The sequence below is a fragment of the Carettochelys insculpta genome, chromosome 13, assembly GCF_033958435.1.
Source record: "Carettochelys insculpta isolate YL-2023 chromosome 13, ASM3395843v1, whole genome shotgun sequence".
NCBI lineage: Eukaryota > Metazoa > Chordata > Testudines > Carettochelyidae > Carettochelys > Carettochelys insculpta.
The window spans coordinates 4,995,076-5,019,850 of NC_134149.1; the positions used below are offsets into that span (position 1 = coordinate 4,995,076).

At 43.9% G+C, this 24,775-nt stretch overlaps 2 protein-coding genes and 1 non-coding gene across 7 annotated transcripts in view; 1 reads left to right on the forward strand and 2 right to left on the reverse strand.

Moving 5' to 3' along the window:
* Positions 1-251: 251 nt before the first annotated feature.
* Positions 252-17,695, reverse strand: LOC142020053 (PABIR family member 2-like). The gene is given in 11 exon segments (XM_075007633.1): positions 252-3,454; positions 6,479-6,575; positions 7,475-7,539; positions 8,952-9,040; positions 11,591-11,692; positions 11,879-11,933; positions 12,014-12,057; positions 13,368-13,424; positions 15,726-15,804; positions 17,002-17,329; positions 17,332-17,695. Coding segments are annotated over 11 exon segments (1,416 nt in total). The 5' UTR covers positions 17,681-17,695; the 3' UTR covers positions 252-3,303.
* Positions 3,525-3,671, reverse strand: LOC142020440 (small nucleolar RNA U109). The gene has a single exon (XR_012647408.1). It is a non-coding gene; the product is annotated as a small nucleolar RNA U109 (small nucleolar RNA).
* A 3,198-nt stretch (positions 17,696-20,893) lies between the features above and the next one.
* Positions 20,894-24,775, forward strand: part of LOC142019977 (P2R1A-PPP2R2A-interacting phosphatase regulator 1-like) — a 30,585-nt gene continuing 26,703 nt past the window's right edge. For all 5 annotated transcript variants that reach the window (XM_075007446.1, XM_075007442.1, XM_075007443.1 and 2 more), the window contains exons 1-2: positions 20,894-21,363; positions 24,529-24,607. In XM_075007446.1, coding sequence (XP_074863547.1) covers positions 20,909-21,363; positions 24,529-24,607 — 534 coding nt within the window. In that variant the 5' untranslated portion in view covers positions 20,894-20,908. The remainder of the gene's footprint in view (positions 21,364-24,528; positions 24,608-24,775) is intronic.

A 24,775-nucleotide genomic window follows, 5' to 3' on the forward strand; every position in this document is an offset into this window, starting at 1 on the left:
TAGTGCTCATGAATGTATTCCAGATTGGTCAGACTAACAAGTCTCCCTTCAGTGTTTCTATGCTAGTCAGTAATAGGCTTAATTTTTCTGAGGTGCAGAAAGACTAGATTTTCTAATGAAGTCCACCGTACCAAAAGATTTACATTTTCACATCCAGATTCCTACGAAACAAATACTGTCAGAATACTTGTTTAAATATACACAGAATGCCATGAGGAAAAAAAGACACAAGAACAGATTTTTGTCCATGATCCCATTTAAAATTCAGCACTAGGATGAAAAGCAGTGAGCGCATACACACAAAAGAAAAAAGGATAACAGAATATTTGTTGTTATGAGTGCAGTAGTTGACAACCACATATATGAGAATTTAATTTTATACAAAGTACACTGTAAAACTCCTTTTTATATGTTAATAAAGTTGATCCACTTCTTAGAGTGGTACCTAGTCTACTTCATAGCTCTTAGGGCAGCATCTAGTTAAGAATAACCGTAAACCAGTTTGGCCTTATGATCCTGCATACAGCTATATTCAGTTTCAGAAATATATCCAGAAGACTCCTTAATCAAAAGTATGGATGATAATACACAAGAATAAGAGTACTCTGCAAATGTAGTATGTTTTATTAGTTTTCTATACCCCAAACTGTTACACCTTTTAGCTGTCCAAATGCTGGGGCTGGGTTATCTTTCTTCTTTAACAGTATCGGAATACAAGTTATTCAAAACTGGTCCGTAGCTGGAAGTGTAGATGCTGGTTTCTCATACACAATATATTTTAAAGTGTATGTCAAAGAGACTGTCCTGTCTAGTTTAAAAAGGAAAAGGTGGTCTTATGTTTGGCTCCAAAAACAACTAGCTAATATGCCTGTCAGGATGATACGATGACGTTCATAAATCAAAAAAGTGGACAGTGCTTTAAAGTTTAAGAGAGCACCAGAAATCTCTAAAAAGGAGTGGAAAACTGCCAGACTTTTTTTCTTTCCCACCCCCCAAAGTGCTGTAACAAAATTGAATAGTTGTGCATTTGTTTTATGAAGATTACATTCTACAGAGGTCAGCCTTTTATGACTCTCCACCACTAACAAACAGAAATCTTGAACACATCACTTACACAGATTAGGCAGACAAAAATAAGCAATAGCTGTGTTCTCAGCTATAAGAAAACATGCAGAAGAGCTTTATTGTTTTGCTACCCCCGTGCAGATTTCTATATTATAGTACCAATAAAAGCATGGTATAATGAAATCGGAACAAAGATAAGTTGTACTTTCACAGACTATTGATCAAGTAGTTTGCTAAATGTAAGGACAGCCTTGCAAAATATTAACATGGATAAAAAAAATTCCTTAAGTTAAAGCAATCCAAGACAGAGCCAAAATGCAAGAAACAGCACTGTGCACGCACAGATGAAGTTAGCATTGGATACTGTAGGGCTCATTTAAAAATGGCACCACTGGACAATATTTTACAATATGCACATTTATTTGAGGCAGGAAAGCTAATGTTCCACAGGTGAAGTGATAACACAGATAAGTGCCTCTATTGGCCATTTATGGTATGTAGTACAATAAACACTTCAAAAGTAAAATGTATGACAGGTCTATTGGAAATCAAACATCTTTAGAGTGGAAAAAATACGGTGCTCCCTCCCTCTTCTTAGCCAGACAATATTGCCAGAGACTGTGCTCATCTTTAAAGCACATGCTTACTTTAAATTCAGTGCTATTTTCTTTCAGAAATCAGAAGCTGTACTTTTACCTTACAAACATTCAAAACTGGAAGCTTATGACTCTGGCAGACAATGTTGGATATTAAATAGAAACAAACCAACCAGCAATTATTACTGAACATAAAAAAACCTTATCATAAAAAAATACTATAATTCATCACCACAGACTTTTTTTACATAGTTTATAAATAATAAATAACAGTAGATTACAAATGGATTTATTTTAGCTCAGTTAGGTCATCTTAAAAAGTATTACCTCAGACTGACCAAGATACTGTATCAAGACTATTACTCAAATGTAAATCCTTAGCCAAATGGTATGCGGAGCTAGTATCCAAACCAATCTTAAAGCCTTTCCCTAAAAATCAAAGTTTGTGGCCTGCCCTCTGTAAGGCAAGCAAAAGCAAAAAGCTATACAGCAGCTTTGAGGGGACACACATACACAGCTATCTTACAGAATAATTGGTACTGTCCATAGCACCTCCCAATGGAAGAAACACTTTGAAAAAGAGCAATCACTAAGAAAAAAAAGCAGCACTGAAGACAGCATCTGGTAAGCAATCTATAAATAAAGTCCTTTGCCTGCCCACCCGTTTTACATTCTTTAACTTGTAACAATGTCCCCCAAGGCACAAATACACCTATGGCCTCAAGCCATAGGAGACATTGATGGCGTCATGCACATTCTCCTTTACACAGTAGTTTAAGTAACTAAGTTACTTGTACTGTGCATTCTAGATCAATGCAGGGATTCTTTCTCCTTGGCCAAATATCTATGAATATTTGCCACATTCCACAGAATCTGTAGGATGACAAGTGTGGGGAGAGAATTATGCACTTATGTAACCTATGTTTCACAGGTTATTTGTACTTCCATTATTGATAACTAATATGCTAATCACCCTAGAAGTGTCTGTTTTGTATTAAATGCAAACAACTTCCAGAAACATAGTGTTCAACTGCAATGAAGCAATTACCTGCAACACTAAAGACAGCCAAGCATTTCTTCCGGGGTAGAAATGGCTGTGAATAGTTCCAACTACCACATGGGAAAAATAATTTGACTTTGTGTTAGGAGAAATTAGATAATATCCCCATAACCAGATTGAAAATCTAGAGGAATCTAATTTACTACTAAAAAAAAATTCTGTCAAAGAATAATGAATATTTCCATACATCTCTGCAACCCCCATGTGTTTTTCCAGACAAAGTGACCATGATAGTAACAGTACACAGTTTTTCCTAGAAATAACAACCCTAATATTGTAAATAGATGCCTGTTCAGGAATCAAAAGGTTTTTTTCTTTAAAACAAACAAGAGTTAGTATAAACTGAACAGACAGCTTGTTTGTAAAATAATCAAAACCAGATATTAATATGATTTAACATGTCCATTAAAGAGGCTAAATTAAAAACCACTGGGAAGAGTTGTCAAGAAATGAGATTACATTAATTCTTCCATTAGTATATTTATCCTCACATTAATGATTCTCAAACATTGAGTTCTTTTCCCTGTACAAATGTACAGCAAGGAAACATCACATCCAAACACTGAGTCAGAACAGATTAAGTCACTTAGGTGAGAGATCATCCATCAAAATGAACGAAGAGCAAGAGTTTGAGCATGTTACTGGAGACTCTGTGGTAATGCTGCCTTTAGCCAGTGAATCTGAGGAAGAACCAATACTGCTGCTACTCCTATCGAGAATATCTGAAGACAGACTGGAGACAAAGGAAAATGGTTACTTACGAACACATGAACTATGAACTGACACGAAGTTAATGCATTTCAAAATGTAGGAGAGACATACTACCACTCAGCCTTTACTGCAAGACTGGCAGCCCTGAAGACTCCTTTTTTTCCTTTAGCATGTTATGGATAACATTCATGCTCCTTAAGAGAAAGAGGAGCAGAATTTTTTTTTTTTTAAACATGCAGAATAAATTGATACCTAAACTTCAAGCAGTTGTAGAATAGAAACATCAGACAACAGAAGCAGTGCCTTTAATAATGGCAAGAAAGGTAAGAAAAACCATTATGATGAAGATTACAACGATGCAGATACTTTGATGTCAACGATTATCCAGTTTGCTCTCAAATATAGCATTGTTCAAAGTAGGATCAGGCAAACAGGTTTCCCCTCCCCCTCTTAAAAATTCTCCCACACTTGGATTTTAACAGCTATCTTAATCCCAGGTTTTTATTTGCAAACGGGCACTTCCATAAGAGCCGAAGTCACCTTTTTGCTTCTACAAAAAACAGAGATATATCAAATTAAAATGTGAGTGGTACACCAACATAATCTTAACTGCAGAATACAATAATAAGAATTTGGCTTCATGTCAAATATTGGCTTGTGGCAGAGATGGGCAACCTGCAGCCCATGGGTCACATGTGACCCACTGGGGCTCTGTGTGCGGGGCACAAGACCTTTGGTTTACTGTTGTCCACATCCAGGGTTGCCAGATTCTTCTGATTTCCATCCACCTAGTGTTTTTTTTTTTTAAAACTACCAGTATTACTAAAGTGATGGGCACATAAAGTGAGGTGTTTGCAATTGCTGAGAGCTGTAAGCTCCCACTGCATTCAAAGCACTCTGATGGTTGAATTTCCAACCCTGCCAATTCTAGATACACAAGTGCAGTTTGCAGAAATACCCAATCTCAGGAGACCATGTTGGTCACAATCTTGCAGCCCACTGAGATGAAGGAGAGCCACTTACGCGGCCCACTCACTAGCCTTGGTTGTCCATCACTGACCTATGGGAATGTCTAGGAGATACGTTGTATTATAATTCTATAAATATCAGTGTGCTCACTATACCATTATAGAAAAGCAAGGCACCTAGCAGATGACACAGACAGAAAATTATGGACCTGGCATTGCTCGGCTCTTTAACCAAAGCAATTTTCTGACAATAAAGGAAAAATGCAAATGCCCTCCCCCACTCCCCCAGCGATAGTATTTTTCAAAAATGAAGAAAAAATGAAGGCTGAAGTGAGAGTTTGGGGGGTATGGGGGGGGGGTAAGGAGCAGGTGGTTTAGGGCAAGGGTTGGTGGGGGCTCAAGGCAGGTGGGAGGTGCAAAAGTTAGGGCAGAGGGTCTCATGATTTGGGGCTGAGTGGTGGGGGGTTACTGGGTCCACCTGTGGTGGTGAGGGTGATGCTCCTATGGCAGCAGCTCTTTCTGAGGGGGTGGGGCAGTGCTCCCTGGCTACCGGCTCCTCCTGAGGGGGCCTGGTCTGTACACCCCGACAGGGAGGGAACCTGGGCTGTACACTTGTTGGGTGGAGGCGGCGGCTCTGAGGGCTGGCACTGGCCTCCAGTTGTGCCCCCTGGCCTGCAACAGCTGGGGGAGACAACACTCTGGGGGCAGCCCCCAGCTCCTCCCTAGGCCTCCAAGGGCTCTTTGCTTGGGCTAGTGGCCACCCTGTCATGCAGCCTGCTGGGAATGGGGCAGCACACTGCAGGCTGACCCTGGCTTCCAGATGCTTCCCCACAGACTGCAGGCTGTCTGATGTGGGGAAAGCCAGGCTCCTAGGAGCTATTGCCTCTCCAGCTTCTCCCCCTGCAGTCAGCAGGCTGTCTCTGTAGGGCCAAGCTGCAGGCACTGCCCGTTCTCCAGCTACCCCCTCCTTCCTGTGTTCTGCTGTCTGGGGGGGCAGGATCTGGGGCAGCTGTCCCTCCTCCAGCTGCTTCCTGTAGCCTGCAGATTGTTTTTGGTGGGGAGGAATCAGAATTAAGTTGGCTGCCTCCCTCTATCTGGCCCCCCATAGTCTGCCAGCTGTCTGGGGAGGGCCAGACTCCAGGGGCTGTCCTGCCCTTCTCCAGATGTTCCCCCCACTCCCAGCTACCTCCTGCAGGCTGTCTGGGTGAGGTGAAGTTCTGGGGGCTTGCCTCAGCCTCCAACACCCCTTCCTGTGGCCTGCAGGTGTGTGTCCCCACTCCATCAGACCCCTCTATGGGCTGCAGTCTCTTCATGGGGGGGAGGCGGGGGGAAGAGAAGAAGGGCAGGCGAGCTATTTACCCTGTCTTTTTGGCAGGTAAGATGGTGGAGCCCGGCCCTGCTCACCTCTCCCTTGGTGCTTCAGCTGCCTCCAGTGGCCACTGCCAGTATCATGTCCCTCCAGTCTGTGCCCCTCCCTTTCATCTCCCTCCTCCTTTTTCATGTTCAGGGAAATCCTGGGATTTCAGGTATTTCCCACTTTCCAAGGGCAACCAAACCCTGACCTTGGTTTAAGCTAGGGTAAGAGGAAGCTGCATAACAAATTTTGTGGTCATAGCTCTTATGGTTTAGAAGGAGTTCTTGAACAAACACAGTACCAACAAGACAGACTCTAAAATACAGTTAGATAGATATTAAGGGATTTCTGCTTTGGAAAGGACACTAGAGAACAAAAATTACATTTACTATGGAACATCTGACATGAGAGCAAATGGATACCCTGCCTGTTCTGGGTATTAATAAATGTTCTTGTGAGAAATTTAGATATGACCAATAAGAGTGAACCATTTGCAGACAACTCTTCATAACAGCAAAACAGTAAGCATGAAAACTTTAATTCCAGAAAGAGCTGGGGATTATTTATTACTGCTATGATGAAATGGCAAGTATAACTTCTACAAGCCTGCAAATGCAAATTATTTAGCACAGATTAAAATGCTCCTTGAAAAACCAACAAGCCCAGGATATCTAAATGACCTCTGCATTGGCGTTTTAGTGTTTAAAAATATATCTATTTTTACCATGAACTGAGATCTGTCAGATGTGTAACATCAGGAGAAAGCATGTTGGTAGTTCCTTGGAAAAGTCTCTTTGGCTGACTTTCAGTTTCCATTTCACCTGAAAAAAGCAATTAACAGTCAAACCTGCTTTGTTCTGTGAAATATTTTCAGCAGAATAACTTCAAAATTCACTCAGATATTTTAGTGAGACTATTTTGTGTATCCTATACAGTTAGTTCTTACATGCATAAAATCAATCATGAATCAAGTCACTGCCTGGTAAGAGCCCTACCACCACTAGAAACTACAGGAAGTGAATTTGATTATTCAGTCCAGTCTTTGCGTCTGTATTGAACAAATGCTTCATCATTGTTAAAGGGACAGTATACTACTGAAAGTAGAGTAAAACAAGGGCTATGGTCACTCTCAGATCCCACAGTAGTTTTCGTAAGAGTTGGAATCTAGACCCAGTGTTTTGCCAAATTAAAACCCATTTCATTCTCCCTTTATCAACTCCTGCTGCAGTTTCATTTGCATTTTCTCTTCTTCATTCCTTGCCCTTAAGGAATGTATCACATTGCTCTATGCTATTAATAGGTGATAGGTTCCAACCCAGAAGTGAACACTTTCCATGTTTGTTGAAAGGCTTAATGCACTTTGTCCTCTTTGTAGTGTCACGTGTTCAATATCTTTAAAATGTTATCTATCATAACTCATAAGCTTAAGTTGCTGTATATTTAGAATTATGTATCTTGTATAGGCTTTAAACGTACAGTAAATGCTTTCATATCCCATATTCTATCATCTGGAACTCTGAAATAACCAGCATTTTAACCATAAGTAAATTTTAGTTACATTTTCCATAAGTACAGCATAGTGAAAGTACATCATGAAGGAGCATGTTCTATGTTTTAAGGAAAGGCTGCTTCTTAGCATTAGGACTTTAAAAGGCAGACAGTCTGTCTAGTGACAACAATTCACATAATCTTTAAAACACTTCTGATATTTTACACATACCTTTCCTTTTAATGGGACCAAGAACACTGGGCCTGATACAATTGATTGGACTCTGACTCCTCCTGCTAAAAGAAGCAATACAAGTATCAAAATCTAAAAACTGAGTTCCAACAAAATGTTTTATACACTAAACCCATATACAATCATATTTTTAACAGTGAATTCACGTTTTCAAACAATTCTGTACAGCACAAACACTTTGGCAGTTGGAAATCTGATCCTGTCACAGTCAGTGGAGAGCAACCTGGAGACCATGGGCTGCATATGGCCCATCGCAGCTCTATATGCAGCCCCTATAACCCCCTTCTGCAACTCCCCACAAACCTCTCATGCGCTGGGGAGGCCAGAACTTACCTACTCCTCCCAATCCCTCCCTCAACTTCCAGAGTGTTGTGAACCAGTTGATTTGCACCCCATCCCAGCATTTTTCCCTTCCCTCCTAGGGCTTGATACACAGCATTGAAACTGGGAGGGAGGGAGGGAGGCGAACGAGACCAGGGTGCAAATCAGTCCACTCACAGTGCTCTGAAAGTTCAGGGAGGGAAGGAGGAAGAGAGGGAGAAGGGACAATGCATGCTCAGGGGGAGGAGGCAGGTAAGAGGCCAGATGGTGGATTGAGGAAAGGTGTGGAGGGGAGGGATAAGCAGCCCCTGGCAAATTAAGAAGTGACACATTTAAAATGAGGGCAGGTGCAAAATGCATGCTGAATGCATACAACATTGTAAGAGTTTGTGAGCTCCCTCTTCTTCATGTTACTTTTGCCAGCAATTTAAGTTTGCCCCTAATAATGGATCACCCTGTGTTGAACAGGCATGATAAAAAAAAAAGGGGAGAATTAAGTGCAACGTAATAAATCTTATTCTTGGCATCGGGGTTAGTGCCTATGCCCAATTTCAACTTGCCACCCACAAAGACGAAGGAGGGCTACTCATGGTGCCCACTCGCAAGCCTTGGCTGCCTATCACTGCTGCAGGTAAACACAAAAAGTTAACTTTTGAAAGGCATTTTGTTCAATTAGAATGGGATAGCTATGACATGATCTTTGGTGGGTCACAATTTATTTTTTACTTGTGAAATGTCAGCCTCACTTTATCCATTTGTAAGTTAGACATAATATTACTTGTACATATCCAAGGGATTTAAAAACCTTGTCTGTTAAGCACTTTGAGATTCTCTGTTAACGACCTCATCTCAAATTTACAGAAACGGTGGTCTCTAATTTTAACACCAGAGCAGTTAAAAACAATGGTCTATTGACAAAATTTTGAAAGGAAACTTCAGCCATATTGAAAGGAAACTGGACAAAATTAGAAGCATCCAGAAGCCACTTTATTAACAGATTTTTATTAAGAGTACTAATGAAAATTGCTTCAAGTAAATTTCCAGGCCTGAATTTTAACTCAACTGTTTTAAACTGCCAGATTACTACTGAAACTAAGTCAGTATGCATTTGTTACTTTGAGGCAAATTGACTTACTTTGAAAATCGCCTTGTTGGACTAGGAATAGGACTTGGAGGTAATCCATTACTACTCACAAACATTTGTAAGGATGGTGAAAAACATTGCTGGGAAAAGAATAACATAGTAAAATGCCTCTGGAACTTCCTTTTAAATATTCAATGCTTTTTCCCAACCCCATGCAAAGTCTCCAATAAAGTTACCAAGGAAACCAACACATTAACCTGCTTAATCCTGAACAGAAAATTAAAAGAAAATCTAAGAGGTCTATAAAACTGAAATTTATAAAATATTCTAACACCAAAAATTAACTAGTCAAAATGCTCCCAAAATAAAATCTCTGATATCAAATTTTTAAGACAGAGAAAGAACAATGTTATCCCTATGGGTTTTGGTTCCTGTATTGCAGTTGCTTCTAAATGTATCAGTGGAGACTATATGAATCTTTAAACCACTTCTGTCCAAAAAAACAATTCATATGGTTAAACATTTTTTTCACCTATTGAAAAAACTAACATGAATTTGTCAAGGGAGTAAATCTTTGCAGCCACACTGTACTCCAGCAGATGAACTGAAGTCAGCCCCAAGGAACTAGCTGCAGTTACACTGATATGTCAAAATCTGACAAGTTTGAAACAGTTGCAATCCTCCCAGTACGAAAACATTAACATATAAACAGCCAACATTTTACCATCACACTCACCAGCGTTGCTCAGAGAAGCTTTCCCTGACAGTGATAAAAATATCATGGCTGTTTTATCCTAGCAATAGTGTGAGTGCTAGCACAAACTGTGCTTCCATGATACAGTAACTATGGAAGAATGTGATAATTTCAGTGAAGACAAGGCCAAGAAGCCTGTCTGTAAACATGGTTGCAGATATCCACCTTAGTCTCTACCTGTTTCTCACCTCAGCGTGGAGGGAGAGGGAGATGTCTTTCTACTCCACCCCTTCCCAACTTGCCATGTCTGCAATGAAGAGACCCACAAACACAGACTGAAGGGGAAGGGCCAGCCCTTTAAACTTAACATAGCCACTGATGAACTCCGAATCTTTCCTCCCAAAAAGGCATCAAAGACCCCATGCTGTCACTGCTGACACAATCACCATGTTTGCCAGCACTCAGTCTTGTACAGAGGACTCCATTATTCTTTAAACCACTTGCGTGCAGAGCCATGTGTCATTCCCAGGACTTGGGACTCCTCCCTCTCTCACGCTCCACATATGTCCAGCTTGTGTCTAAATTGTTTTTTTCTCCCCTCCACTGTATTTCTAAGATCCACCCTCTTCTTTTGTTTGGACGTCGTAAGATCTCATCCTGGCCCTCATCTTTCAGCTTGATTGCTACCACTGCCTCCTTTGCATCCCTGCTCCTCAAAGCAAACAAAATGCAGCTGCTGCTATCACTAAAACTTAGCAAAAGATCCAGAAAGTCAGCAAGTCAGATACTGCATGCTTAGGCAGTAAGTTTTAGGTACAGTAAACTCTTTCATATTCAGCATCCTACCATCTGGAACTCTCAAATAACCAGATTTTTAACCATAAGTAAATTTTAGTTACATTTTCCAGAAGTGAAAGTAAATTCAAATAAATACAGTATAAATTTCCAGTGTACAATATGACTGTTGGTGGTCAATAAAGTACTCTGCATATTTTTTGCTTGTTTCTTAATATCTAATCTTGTTTTTCTTTACTGTAAGGCATTGCTAGGTACACCTCTCTATGATCCAGAATATTGAATATCTGGCAACCTCCCGATCCTGGGGCTGCCGGATATGAAAGAGTTTACTGTACTGAGAAAAGATAAGAGTAATTAGATAAGTGGTCTCCAACATATTTATTCCTGAGATCTCTTTCTAAATTTAAGGATGACTCAAGATGTGCCCTGTCCTTCCCCAGAGCCCTGCCCTCACTCATTCCATTTCTGCTCTCTCCCTTCCTCGCTTTTACTAGGCTAGGGGTGGAGGGGGGAATACAGGGGACTGGCTGTGAGGGGGGAAATCAGGACAAAGTATGGGGCACTGTCTCTGGGAAGGATCTTGGGGCTTGGGATGCTGGAGAGGGTTTGAGGTGTAGAATCTGGGAGTCAGGGCAGGAGCTGAGGTACAGGAAGTAGTATGGTGTGCTGGCTCTAGGAAGGGACTGGGTGTTCATGTATGGCTTCCCACTGGGCAGCACTTATTGTCAGCAGCCCTTACCTGCCCTGCCCCACACTGCTCCTGGAAGGGATGAGCATGCTTTTGTGACCGTGGGGATTGCATGCAGGGGCTCCTCACGCTGCCCCTATCTGCTGGCACCATCTTCTCAGCTCCCATTGTTTGAGAACAGGGAACTGTGGCAGATGGGAGCTGCAGGGGAAGGTAACTGCATGCATGCATGCATGCACACACGCACACTGGCCGATTCTAGAAATGGGCTGGCAACATGAGGTTGGGGCAAAGCAGGGAGCCTCGCTCTACTACCAGAGATAGTGTTTGATTGGGAGACTCCCCAGGATCATGGTCAACCTTGGTGACTAATGAGTTAGATAAAACAATGGTTACAAACGTTTTTCTTTTGGAACAGTAAATTTTTTTTTGCAGAGTTTAAAAACTTCCTTTGCATGTCAGCATCATGTGAAATTTGTATTTTTCTCCCTTACTCTTCGTTTATCCTACCTTCCCTATTCCTCTGGTAGGTGAAGGTGCTGGGGAAACTGGGATGAAGTCTATTCTCTTTGGAGAGGACGATTTCTCAGACTTGTCCAAGTCATTGTCACTCTGTAAATACAAAACATCATACACATGCCAATGTATAACATTGGTTAAGAACCTAAGCCACATTTCAATGGTCAAATTAGTGGAGAAACTAGAACTTATATTTTCTAAAATTATTTCCACTTTTTCCTTAAATGCAATGGCTGTGTGTCGAAGTGAAATTAAAAAAAAAAAAATTGTAGAGATTACCAGGCTCAAGCTTTCTTCCCAGGACTGGCTTATCTGCATTGCTGTTTGAACTTCCCTAAAACACAAAAAATCCTATCAGTGGCTACAAAGATGACAAGTTTGGCTACTTTCTTATTTTGTTTCAGCCACACTAACCTTTCGTGTGCTGTTTCTCTGTTCATTAAATCCACTCCTTCCTCCTGCAGAAGACAAGTACTATAAGCTTTCATAACATTTGAGTTTTTCATGGTACTCAAAGAAGAATGACTCCTCCTAGATCAGTCTTCAGAATTTAAATGAGCAGGGGTAACGCCAGAAAGCCTGTCATGCATTCCAGTCATCACTTCACCCTGTTCATCCTAGAGCCCCACATACAGACCACAATGGGGGTTCATAAGTGCTGAAGCACTTAAGAACATAAGAATGGCCATACTGGGTCAGACCAAAGATCCATCCAGCCCAGTAGCCTGTCTGCTGACAGTGGCCAGTGCCAGGTGCCCAGGAAGGGGGTGGACCAAAGACGATGATCAAGCGATTTGTCTCCTGCCATCCATCTCCAGCCTCTGACAATCAGAGGCCAGGGACACCATTCCTACCCTTGGCTAATAGCCTTTTATGGACCTAAACTCCATGAATTTATCTAGCTCTTTCTTAAATTCTGTTATAGTCCTAGCCTTCACAGTCTCCTCTGGCAAGGAGTTCCACAGGTTAACTTTCTTTTATTAGTTTTAAACCTGCTACCTATTAATTTCATTTGGTGTCCTCTAGTTCTTGTGTTATGTGCACAAGTAAATAACTTCTCCTTATTCACCTTCTCCACACCTGTCATAATTTTATATACCTCTATCATGTCGCCCCTCAGACTCCTCTTCTCTAAACTGAAAAGTCCCAGTCTTTTTAGCCTCGCCTCATAAGGGACCTGTTCCAAGCCACTAATCATTCTAGTTGCCCTTTTCCGAATCTTTTCCAGTGCCAGGATCTCTCTCTTTTTTTTTTTTAGGTGAGGAGACCACATCTGTACACAGTATTCAAGATGTGGGCGTACCATAGATTTATATAGGGGCAGTAAGATACTCCTTGTCTTATCTTCTATCCCTTTTCTAATAATACCTAACATCCTATTTGTGTTTTTGACCGCCTCTGCATACTGTATGGATGTTTTCAAGGAACTATCCACGATAACTCCAACACCTCTTTCCTGATTAGTTATAGCTAAATTAGCCCACATCATATGGTAAGTATAGTTGGGGTTAATTTTTCTAATATGCATTACCTTACACTTATCCACATTAAATTTCATTTGCCATTCATATTCACTTCAGTATGAAGACAGTACAATCCCTGTGAGGACACCACTCCAGATGTAGTGGCCTCTCTAGCGGAGGGGAGGAAACATAGCTAACCGAGTCTAATGGAGGAGAAATGCCATCCATATCAAATACTTCACAAGAGAAGGAAAGTGGAATACGTTGATAAACTATCACGTGGGAAGCAGAGTAATGCAATTTACCCTTCTGATCTGATGAAGCCTGCTGCTAGGAATTCGAATTGGAGAGGATGACAGCAACTGAAAAAGAATAAACATCCACTACTTAATCACAAGCCATTACTCTGCACACAGCCTATTCTCAGTCACCCACTTTCTCTTCAAATTAGAGCTAAGCTAATCAGGAGTCAGTATACTGTCAACTATTATCTTACCACAATGTGGTCTGAATTCTGACTATAGTGTAGCTAGTGCTCTCTTCCCACCAAATTCATTCAGGTAATTAATAGATGGCACAGCTCTCAGCACTACACGAAGATATTGGCTACTGCCCTGAAAGGTAGTACCAATAATATAAACTGGGGTGAGGAACCTTCTTTGGGTCATGGGCCACATAAAAGCAAGAAACAAAAAACGCCAAAAACCTGAACCCCTCATCCTCACTGATAGGGTCCTTAACTGAGGCACCTCATTCCCGCTTACACTCGAGCTCCCCCTCACAATCCAGCTCCACCAGCAAGGAATGGTAAAGGGGGAAATGAGGTTCAGGGCTTCTCCCAGGCCTGAGGGACTATTCTGGGGGCCTGGAGAAGGACCAAAAATGAGTTTGGTATGTGGGACAGGGCTGCAGGGGAGTTGGTTGGGCATGTGGGGCTTGGTGGGGGAGGGTGCAGGAATGAGCTGGGGGTTCAGGTTTGGGATGGGTGGTATGGACAGACAGTAGGAGCAGGGGTCTGGGCAGGAAAGCACAAGAACAAGATGGGGATTGGGAGAGTCCAGACAGGAGAGGGGTGCGGGAGAAGGTTGGAGTCGGGAGTCTGGGCAGGGTATGTGTGCAGGAGCAGGTGGGGGGTGGCTTTTGCCTGGCACAGCTACCCAGGGACAATGGCTTGGCGCCCTCCCCACCCATTGGCCAAGATTAGCCAATGGGAGCAGTGGGGCAAAAGCCTCCAGGTAGTGCTTTCCTGTGCTGCCATTCCCCCAGTCAGTGGGAGGAGGAAGAGGAGGAATGGCAGAGCACACAGCACTTCCTCCATCACCAGGCAGAGCTTGTGAGGGAGGTTCGGGGCTCACTCACTGCAATGGGGAGCTGGCGCTAGCATTCCAGCCTCGCGGTGAGTTGGGGGCCATGGGGCTGAAGTGCCAGCCTGGGTTTCTCACTGCAAGGCAGGGCTGAGCCCCAAGTCTTGTGGTCTGGATCCAGACCCATCCAATATAAACCATTAAAACACGTGGGTTACTGTAATAAGAATGGGAGCATAAGTTAGAACATTACAGATCCTAACTTTGTATTCAAGAATAAATTGTAAAATATTATTCACATGTCTCAAATCCAATAACAATCTCTACTGAGATTTAATCAAATCACAAATATTCAAAAGTAACAGTGGAAAAAGTTCTAGGAAACATAAACATTAAAAATTGCCTTTTGCAATTTGGGGCAAAAATCTAGCTATGTCTACTTAGTACATAGATCTATTAAAGGCTTTGGGCTCTACCATAAGCATTTACTATGATAACTAACAATATCAGGCATAGGACAGACAATGAAACGATACCTGGATAACAAAAACACTTAAAACCAGAATTCTGTCACTTTTATTAGGATGAATCTAACACAGAATTTATAGATATTTATTGATTTTTAGGACCTTTTAAGTCCCATAACCTCTCTCAAGAACAAAAAAGTTTACTCTTTACTGTTTTTCAGCAAAAATCAGTTTCTTCATGTTTTTATAGGAAGTAATGCTATTTTATGATTTGTCCAAAGTTAACAACTGACTGGGAAACACTTAGGAGTGACCTACAAACATCTTGGACAAATGAAATAATTATAGGACTGTATGCTGAAAGCCCTAAAGAGCAACAAGGAGAGTAACATTCAGCATACAAATTACTTTAAAATTATCTTCTCTTAATCTGATCCTGTGATGCTTGCTGTCCACCTCTACTCTAGTCAGCCTACCAGTAAGTCAAGTGATTGGAAGGTTGTTTTTAAAACCGTTCAACGATGCAAGGTTATTTTAAAATGAGACTACAATTACCTTTTCCCCATCTCCCACATAAATTCCATGCTTTGAGCTTTGAAACCAGAACAGATGCTGGGTTCTGTTCTGTTATGACATCCCAACCACAGCAACTTTAACCACCACAAAAAAAAACAGGATATTGATCAGTAATATGCTTTGTGGGGTGTCCTGCTTATTTCTGTAAAATTACTTTATTTTACCCAGGACATTTGCAAGTAACAAAGAAATCTATTTTGAAGACAGAAGACCCCTAAGAATATTTCAGCATAGCTATAAATTAAGCTTAAGTTTTTATTTCTCTCACTCAATTATAAATTGTGGAGGTATGAACACAGTTTTTAAGATTACTTACCATACTGTGGCGGTTCATAATTGTTGTACTGTTCCTGCGAGTTCGCAACACATAAGGCTGAAAAACCTGTGAATTATCACTGAAAGAGATTACAAATGGTTATGTTAATTTAAGGCACACATCACTTATACCATCTTTTTATTATATTTTTCAATATACTGACACTTTCCCAATCCATTTGGAGTATTACTTCAAAAACTAAAGAAGGTGAGGTCATGGAAAACAGTAGAGCTTGTCATCTTTGTAAAGCTAGACTCAAGTTTCTTCATAGCTGAGTGAAATTAGTAATTGCATTCTACTTTTAAGTATCTGAAAGGCTCGTGTTTCTTGATGGCTGCTTGCAAATGGCCCCTGAGCTATCTTCAAGCACCTTCAAGTCTAAAACTTTCTTTCCCCCCTTTTAAACCACCTACATATATGATCTTTACAAAAGGGTTGGTTATATGTTTTTATTTAGTGTGGGGTATTATTCAACAGACCAGTCCCTTGGATTGAGACTAGCAAACAGATATGATACCAGGGTCCAAGCTCTTTCCTCCCACACCTATGGTTTATACCAGTTGCACAATTCTAACTTACAAAGAGCCACAAAGGCATGAAGAGGAGACATGTATCAGAACCAAAGCAACTACTGACTGTATTGAAGAACAAGTAACTTCTTTGGTTCTTCACACAAAAGCTTAGTGCACCTCACAAAGATATCATATAACAGACCCAATTCAAGGCTACCCCAACGCATTACAGATCTTGTGCATATGATGGCACAGTGCACTGCATGGCTGTTGGGAGCAGACACTGGTGGGCATCCTCCCAGCTGAAAGAGCATGCAGCAGAGCTGACTGATCTTAGACACCTAACCCCCTCACCTGATGGGAAAGCAGCCACCAAAACCTTTGGTTAGTCCGACATGTGGGGCTTGCTGAGGGGAGACTGGATGGCAAGAGGATGAAGAACCTGCATCTCAACGTGCTCAGGGATACACATCTCCTAGAGCTGGAAGGAACCCTGAGAGGTCGTCTAGTTCAGTCCCCTGCCCTCTTGACAGGGCCAAGCACCATCCCTGACATCTATTTGTCCCCATACCTAAATGACCCCAGGGACCGAGCGAACACGAGGCCGAGGTCTCTCTTCTGAGAGTAGAGACCGGAGGGGCGGGGCGCGGGGAGGCTCCGGGACGGGAAAGGGGCAGGAGAACGAGGGCAGGGGCGCCAGGCCCGCGTCTCCCCTCCGCCCGGGGACGACGGAGGGGGGCAGGGGCGCCAGGCCCGCGTCTCACCTCAGCCCGTGGATGAGGGGGGCGCTGTTCGATCTCCTCAGGCTGCCCCCGTCGCTCGGCGCCGCCGCGCTCCCCACCGGCAGCTCCAGGTCCAGCTCCATTTTCTCCTGAGCCATCGCGGCGGCTCCGGCTGCTCCTGCTCCGCCGCGAGGCCCATTCACTGGGGGCGGCCGCAGCGGCTCCTCATGCCGCCCCCTGCTCCGATCCGGCCCGGCCGCCCCTACAGGCCCCGCTGCAGGCAGAGGACGGGGGCGCTGCGAGCCCGGCGAGCGGGGCGGCACCAGCAGCGCCCCATGCTGCGGGAACGACAGGGGCGGCTTCTCTCCGCAGCCACTTCCTCGGTTCCGCCTGGTTCCCTGCGCGTGGAACCGGCCTCGCCGCCGCCTCCTCTGCGAAACAAGCCACCCGGCCTGGGGAACCACAACACACATACGCGCCTCCGTGGGAAGTACTGCGCATGCGCCACAGGCAGCCCGGCAGGAGGGAGAAGATGGTGCGTTGTAAATGCGCATGTGCGGTGTAGTCGTACTGTACCAATACGCATGCGTACAAGAGTCTCTTCGGCCCTCTTTGACTTTAAAGCGAAGCCCTGGCGCGTGAGAGGGCAAGATGAGCTGATTGGCTGAGTAGTGAGGGCGGGTATTTGAAAAGGTCCAATCGCTATTATACAGCTTGCCATTGTGGAAGGGACAGTGGCTGAACCCTAGTTTTTGAATTTTGGAGACCGGGGTTCGAGTACCTCCATTACCATTAGTGCCCTGTGGCATTTCCTGGAACCTGTCAACTTGGGGATCTGCCTTGTGCACATTTTTAGTGCATTATCCATGGTGACTGCCACAGGTCACAGCAGCTTTCCAATTCTGCTTAACTAGACTAGACCATTATACCACACTCTGGTGGAGCACCTTTGTGCATCCATTCAATATGTCAGCCATTTAACTGCTTGCCAAAGACAACAGAAGTCATCAGGGTTTTGGGGCACAATCAATACACAATTTACTGCTTATCTTCAGGAATTTTACACACAAATTTGCCACAATTTGTACAATTCCTGCAAAGATGTCTTTCCCAGTTTTAGCTGTATTTGATGGTCAATCAAATAAGATCAAACATTCAACTTGATGGCTTTTCTGTTTGTTTGCCTGTAATTTTGTAAGTGAGGAATGTCATATCCACCAGTACAGGTTACTGGCACCTTTATGAAGTTGCTGTCTTTTTCTCCAACATCTTGGTTTATACTTCTGAAAAATCTAGTTGTCATGGTTCTAAGAGGGAAATGTTGGCTGAGTATAAATTGATATGAGATATATCATTCTGAATCTGCAAGAAACCTGATAGTTCTGATAGGTATCCCAAAACATTCAGACAAAAAGGTATGGAATAAATACTTTGGGAGTTTGTACAGCAAAACATCACTGTAGTATCTGAGTATCGGAGGGGTAGCCGTGTTAGTCTGGATCTGTAACAGCAACGAAGGGTCCTGTGGCACCTTATAGACTAACAGAAAAGTTTTGAGCATGAGCTTTTGTGAGCACAGACTCACTTCATCAGATGCTGGTCTTGGAAATCTGCAGAGACAGGTATAAATAAGCCAGAGCAAGGGTGGGGATAACAAGGTTAGCTCAGTCAGCAAGGGTGAGGCTTACTACCAGCAGTTGATCTGGAGGTGAGAACACCAAGGGAGGGGAAGCTGCTTCTGTATTTAGCCAGCCATTCGCAGTCTTTGTTTAAGCCAGAGCTGACCGTGTCAAATTTGCAGATGAATTGTAGCTCAGAAATTACTCTTTGGAGTCTGGTCCTGAAATTTCTTTGCTGTAGGATAGCTACTTTTAAGTAGCAGGAAGTATTCCCCCATGGGAATAAGGGGACTTCGAAGTAGGTGGGGTCCTTTCGAAAAGGAGCCCCGTTGGGACGAGCCATGCGGCAGCGATGCGCATCAATTTCAAAGTGCCGCAGCCGCCCACATAGTAATGAAGCGCTGAATATTTATTTCAACGCTTCATTAGTAAACTTTCGAAGTTTGGGGTTAGTGTAGACACGGCCTTGGAGTGATATGATTATGGTTGAGTTTTTAAAAAAATCTTTTGTCTTCATGCTTGTAGGTAGTAGGCATCCTTCAGTCTGCACAGACTATGGATCGCGCCCTTTAAAGTTTCAATTTAAGACTTCATTTACAGCGTCTATTGTGACCATAAAGACCCACACGAGAGTGACAGTCCTTGCTGCATCTCTTGCAGATGTAGTGCTTGTAGGAAAAAGCTTGTAAAATGGCCACTAAACACTAAGAACCCAGAAACAGATTCAGAGTATTGCAGCAGATTGACGGACAGATGGATAGCAGTAACCTGGCAATGATACTTGGGGTTAACGTTTGAGTCTTACAAAAAGTGCTCTGGGAGGTTTAGTTCCCCATTGCAGCTTACATATGGCATAAAAATGATTTCCAGTATAGGTTTTGAATGTCCCACTTTTAAAGAAAATGTAAGAAAGTTCCTGAGACAGCAGCTCCCAAACTACTGAGTTCCTGCCTCTAGCCCAGGGTTCCAGACTAACAGTCTACAACAAAGTGTGCAAGAATCCATATTTCAGACATTACAGGTAGGGACCAGGAGCTCTCAGGCACTGCATAGCCTAGGTCAGAGGTGGGCAAAATCATGCCTGGGGGGGTCTCGATTTGGCTTGCCAAGCATTTCTCTCTGGCCCATGCAGCTGACTAGCAGAGCGTGCATTCTTACAGCCAGCAGCCTGTGTTTAGCTGTCCCTCCTCCCACCTTGCTGCATCTGCAGCCAAACTGGTCTGAGGATTCTCTTGCTAGCTACGCAGAGCGGAAAGGGGTTGAGGGGAAAGGATACTGCTGAGGTCAGGTTGTTCCCCTGTCCCGTACCCCATCTTTGCAGAGCAGGAATCAGAGGAAGGGAGACACACAGAAGAGCTGCTCCAGTGTGAAGCATGGATGGTAACTAACTCAGGAGTGCAGAGCAAGAGAGCAGGGAGACAACAGGGGAGAATGTCACGTAAAGAGACAGAGGGTGGCTTCTCTCAGAAACTTTCCCAGCAGCAGCCAGCACACACACTGTGTCACTGTCACCCATAACCAGTCTGTTCCACACACTGTCACTGTCACATATACACTGCAGTACACACTCACTCTGTCACAAAGTCTGTCTCTCACATACCAAGTGTTTCTTTTTCACACTCGCACCCTCTGTAAGGCTATTTCTACACTAGGCAAAGTAAGTCAACCTCAGATACACAACTGTAGCTACAGCAATTGTGTAGCTAGAATCGATCTAAGTGCACTCAGCTTACTTGGCTGTCCATACTGACCAGCTGATGAGAGCTTCACGCGTGGCCCTCCCTTACCCCACGTCCTGCGAGGAGTACAAGGGTCGACTGCAACCCCTGAAAGGTTGATTTTGCACGTCCCCACTGGATATGTGAAACGGAGCCCCAGACTGACCCAAAGTGGGTTGATCTGCTGGGCTAGTGTAGACGTAGCCTTTGTCTCTGTCTCTGTCTCTGTCTAGGTCCCAGCCCCAACCCTTTTACCCCAGGCCCCGTGACCAGCACGAGAGCTCCTGGTGTGGCCCCTCTGTGAAAATGATCGACGGCCCGGGCCTAGGCCGAGCACAAGCCAGGCAAACGGGAAGGAGCAGGAGCACACACAGCAGCAGCCCCACCATGAGAACGGACTGGGCGATGGTTGTGCCAGTCACGCTCTGTGAATCCTCTGGCCCCAGCCGCCATCAGGCCCGGGGCACCACCGCTGTCACCCACACGGGCCAGCCAGTCTCCGCGCGCCGATGAACTGCGCAGGCGCGAGGGCCGCCGTGCTGCCGTTCCACTACGCATGTCCGCAGAGCTGCTCGGCGTCGCCGCGTCCGCCAGCCAGGTTCGCTATGGCGCATGCGTACTGCTGCCCAGCAATTCTCCGGGCCCGGTCGCTTGTTTCGCAAGAGGCGGCGGCGAGGCCGCCTCCGTGCGCAGAGAGCCGGGGTGAGCCGAGGAAGCGGCGGCGGTGGCGGCGGCTGCTGCGGAGAGAAGCCGCCCCTGTCGTTCCCGCAGCATGGGGCGCTGCTGGTGCCGCCCCGCTCGCCGGGCTCGCAGCGCCCCCGTCCTCTGCCTGCAGCGGGGCCTGTAGGGGCGGCCGGGCCGGATCGGAGCAGGGGGCGGCATGAGGAGCCGCTGCGGCCGCCCCCAGTGAATGGGCCTCGCGGCGGAGCAGGAGCAGCCGGAGCCGCCGCGATGGCTCAGGAGAAAATGGAGCTGGACCTGGAGCTGCCGGTGGGGAGCGCGGCGGCGCCGAGCGACGGGGGCAGCCTGAGGAGATCGAACAGCGCCCCCCTCATCCACGGGCTGAGGTGAGACGCGGGCCTGGCGCCCCTGCCCCCCTCCGTCGTCCCCGGGCGGAGGGGAGACGCGGGGCTGCCACTCCTCGACCCACCTCATCCTGGGGCTCATCCTGTCTATCCCAGGGTGAGGTGAGGGACCCGCCTGGGCACAAGCTTATATTTAACATTCGAACACAGTTACTCAGATTAAACGCAGCGTTTTATCTTCCTGGTGAAACCTTAGAACTTTATCCCCCCGCGGGTGGGGGTTAAGACACTTCTCACTGAGGGGAGGTGTCAAGTACCTTTCCCCAAGGATCAGGCACATCCCCACTGCATCCTCCCCAGATCAGTTTTTCTGTGGGAACCAGAGATGGAAAGGACCAAATGACTGATCTAGTGTCAGGGATTTCCAGACTGGATTTAGTGTATTTTCCACCTGAGCTGATGTAGAGGGGGGAAACAGTGCTGCCCTCATGTCAAGGTATTCTCACACCACCATACTATGTTGTTCAATAAGCCAAAGCAGCAGAAATACAGCACTTTAAAGACTAACAAAATCACATATTCTCTGTCCCACAAAAGCTCATCACCAAATACATTCTTTTGTTAGTCTTTAAAGTGCTACATTTATGCAGCTTTGGTTTGTTGGAGTACAGTCTAACTCTGCTACCTCTCTGATACAATGTTGTTGCTGCTGCTGCTGAGGCAACAGCAGGTTGTGTTTCTATAAAATGTAGTGGAATACAGCCTTTCTCATATTTAAAACCAAAGCATGTATTCTATCCAGTTTCAATTAGCTAGGTAGAATTAATTAATATTTTAATAGGATATGCCAATGATACAGAAAGTGGTGTTCTAATCTCGTATATTTTTCTATATGAAACTGTAGATATACTACTGATGTCTGGTGCCTTGTTATCTATTGGGTAAGATGTAAAACTGAGACTTTGTCTGCTATCTTGGCCCTTGTGTGGTTTGGAAATATGCAGGTACCTAGCTAAAATGTACCTGACTAAATTTCTGATGAAGTTTCAATTAGACACTCTATTTTTCACTTTTTATTCTGAACTATTTTGTATTGGTGCTTAACTTCAAAGCGGCTGTTGCAATCAGTAAATGGTAGCTGGAAAAGTAATCACTGTGTGAGTTACTTGTGTTATCAGTTTAAGATTGTCAGATCTCTGAAGATCCTTTGTGATGCAAGGCACTACACAAATGTTACTTCATGTTTCTATGGACAAGAGCTTAGTCAAATTATGAAGGAATGTAGCTTACTTGGGCCCTTTTGCCTCTAAAGGTTTCACTTCTGAGTAAAAGATGAGAACAGTTGTGTGTGGTAACAGGCCTCTTAGTTTTATTTTGGACAACTGTAGCTTGTGTTGGCGAATGGAACACTATAATGAGAGATCTGGGAACTACTGTAGGCATCAGATTACTTAAAATGCAGTCTTGGTACCTGTATCTTCAGTATTTTTTTCTAAATTAATTTTGTTTTAGATTGCAAACATCAGATTTAAAAGAAACCATTAGTGGATGGCTAGTTGTGAGCCATGTAAATCTCTCTTCATTATTTTCTCCAAAACTGTGATTGCTAAATATGGGCAAATGGAGGTGGAGTATAATTTTGGTGAAAAGGGCTGCACTGAATTCCTAATGAAGAATGGAAAGTTTCTGAAACAGCTTCTGTTAGCAAGTTACTATTTTTTCCTGTTGAATGTAAAACCTTGTTTACTAGCTTTATTTTTAATTCATTTCCACTATAATATCCTTGAAAATTATTGGATAACAAATGTGTGTGTAACCTGTAATGCAGTAAAATTCTTGTTTTGTATGTTGTTTACTGCATTTGGACTAGTTATCTAACATGTAGATTATTCAATTTATCGGTGTGGTATGATCCTCATCCGAAACTTAAACTTTTAAGATTCTTTTAAAGGACAGCTGATAGTATGACTGAACAAACTAAAAATATTCTACAGTTATTTTTCGTCTAACAGATACAAGTATCATTTTGAACCATGTGAGTTTCAGATTCTCAGACTTTCTTTAGTAAGCTCAGCTTCCACTTTGGAGTATCTAGTTCAGTGGTTAGAGCACTGAACTTATAAACCCTGGCTTGTGAGCTCAATCCTTGAGGGGGGCCTTTCAAGATTCTGGGGCAGGTTAGAGGTAACAATCATTCAGGCATGGTGATATGCCCTTTTGTGAGTTTAAGGGACTGGACTCAATGATCTCTCAAGTTCCCTTCCAGTTCTAAGCAATATGTATATATCTCCATGTCTCTCCCCAGTGGCTCCAGCTGCCAGGGTAGAGCTGCTACAACTCTGTGACAATATCATCAGGGAGGGGCAGGCTATGTCTGTGCTGGAGCTGAGTGGAGGCTTCTTTCTCCCTCCCCCACACCTTTTGGCCATAACAGCTCAATGCTGGGGTCAGAGGAGCAGGCCTCTCCTCTGGCCATGGCACCCAATGCAAAGCTGCTGTTACCAGGTGACAGGTGCCCCTTCCCTGGTACCCTCCTAGCCTAGCCTGGACTTATTCTGCTGTGGGACAGGTGACCCTCTCTTGGCCCCAATCTGCTGCAGTGAGAGAGGGCTGGGAATAGTCCTCTCTCTCCTGGGCCCCCCTGCACCTTCATACCTGACCACACTCCAGCCTTCTGTCCCAATCCCAAACTCCTCCTGCATCCCAACCTCTCAGCGCCACCCCTGCCACACACACACGGTCCAAGTGTGCAGTAGTTTTTTTACATGATACATTATCTGTATATTGATGCATATAATGAAAGCCATTCCAAACATGGATGTAAAAAATTAGAAGGAACTCTGCTGACCTGTTATGTGATTTATCTTTGACACCACTGATATTGAGCCTTGTGTCAGTCCATCTGTTGATTTTTCATTCTAGTTAATGACTTGTGTTTGGTGCTAAGGACTATAAATAGCTACACTCTAGACTCACACATTTCCATAGAAAATGTTTATCCATAAAAGTTTGCATTTACTATAGCGAGGATGCAGCATGATTAATGTCATTAACTAGGGTAGCTGGAAATTATGTTGGGGAGAAAGACTTGAATTTTTGGCTGTGGGTTGAGAGGATGAAAGCACATATTTTCATAGCTTATACTGAGACTTTTTATGAGTGGTGAAGGAAATAGCTCTTGAATTTGACAAGTGTTTCTTTTCACAGTGATAATTCACAGGTGTTCCAGACCAACCTTTTGCGAACCCGCAGAAACAGTACAACAGTTATGAATCGTCATAGTTTGGTAAGAAAATGTTTAGCACAAAAACATTGCTTATTTGTTCTTTGGCCCTAAAAAGCTTTAGAGATGAACCAGGCTGTAAATTAAAAGTTATATATTTTTGCAACCTCAGTGTAATTCATTTGAAAGATCATTTGGCCTTAGAAAATACTGTTGTGTCATTCTGAAGAC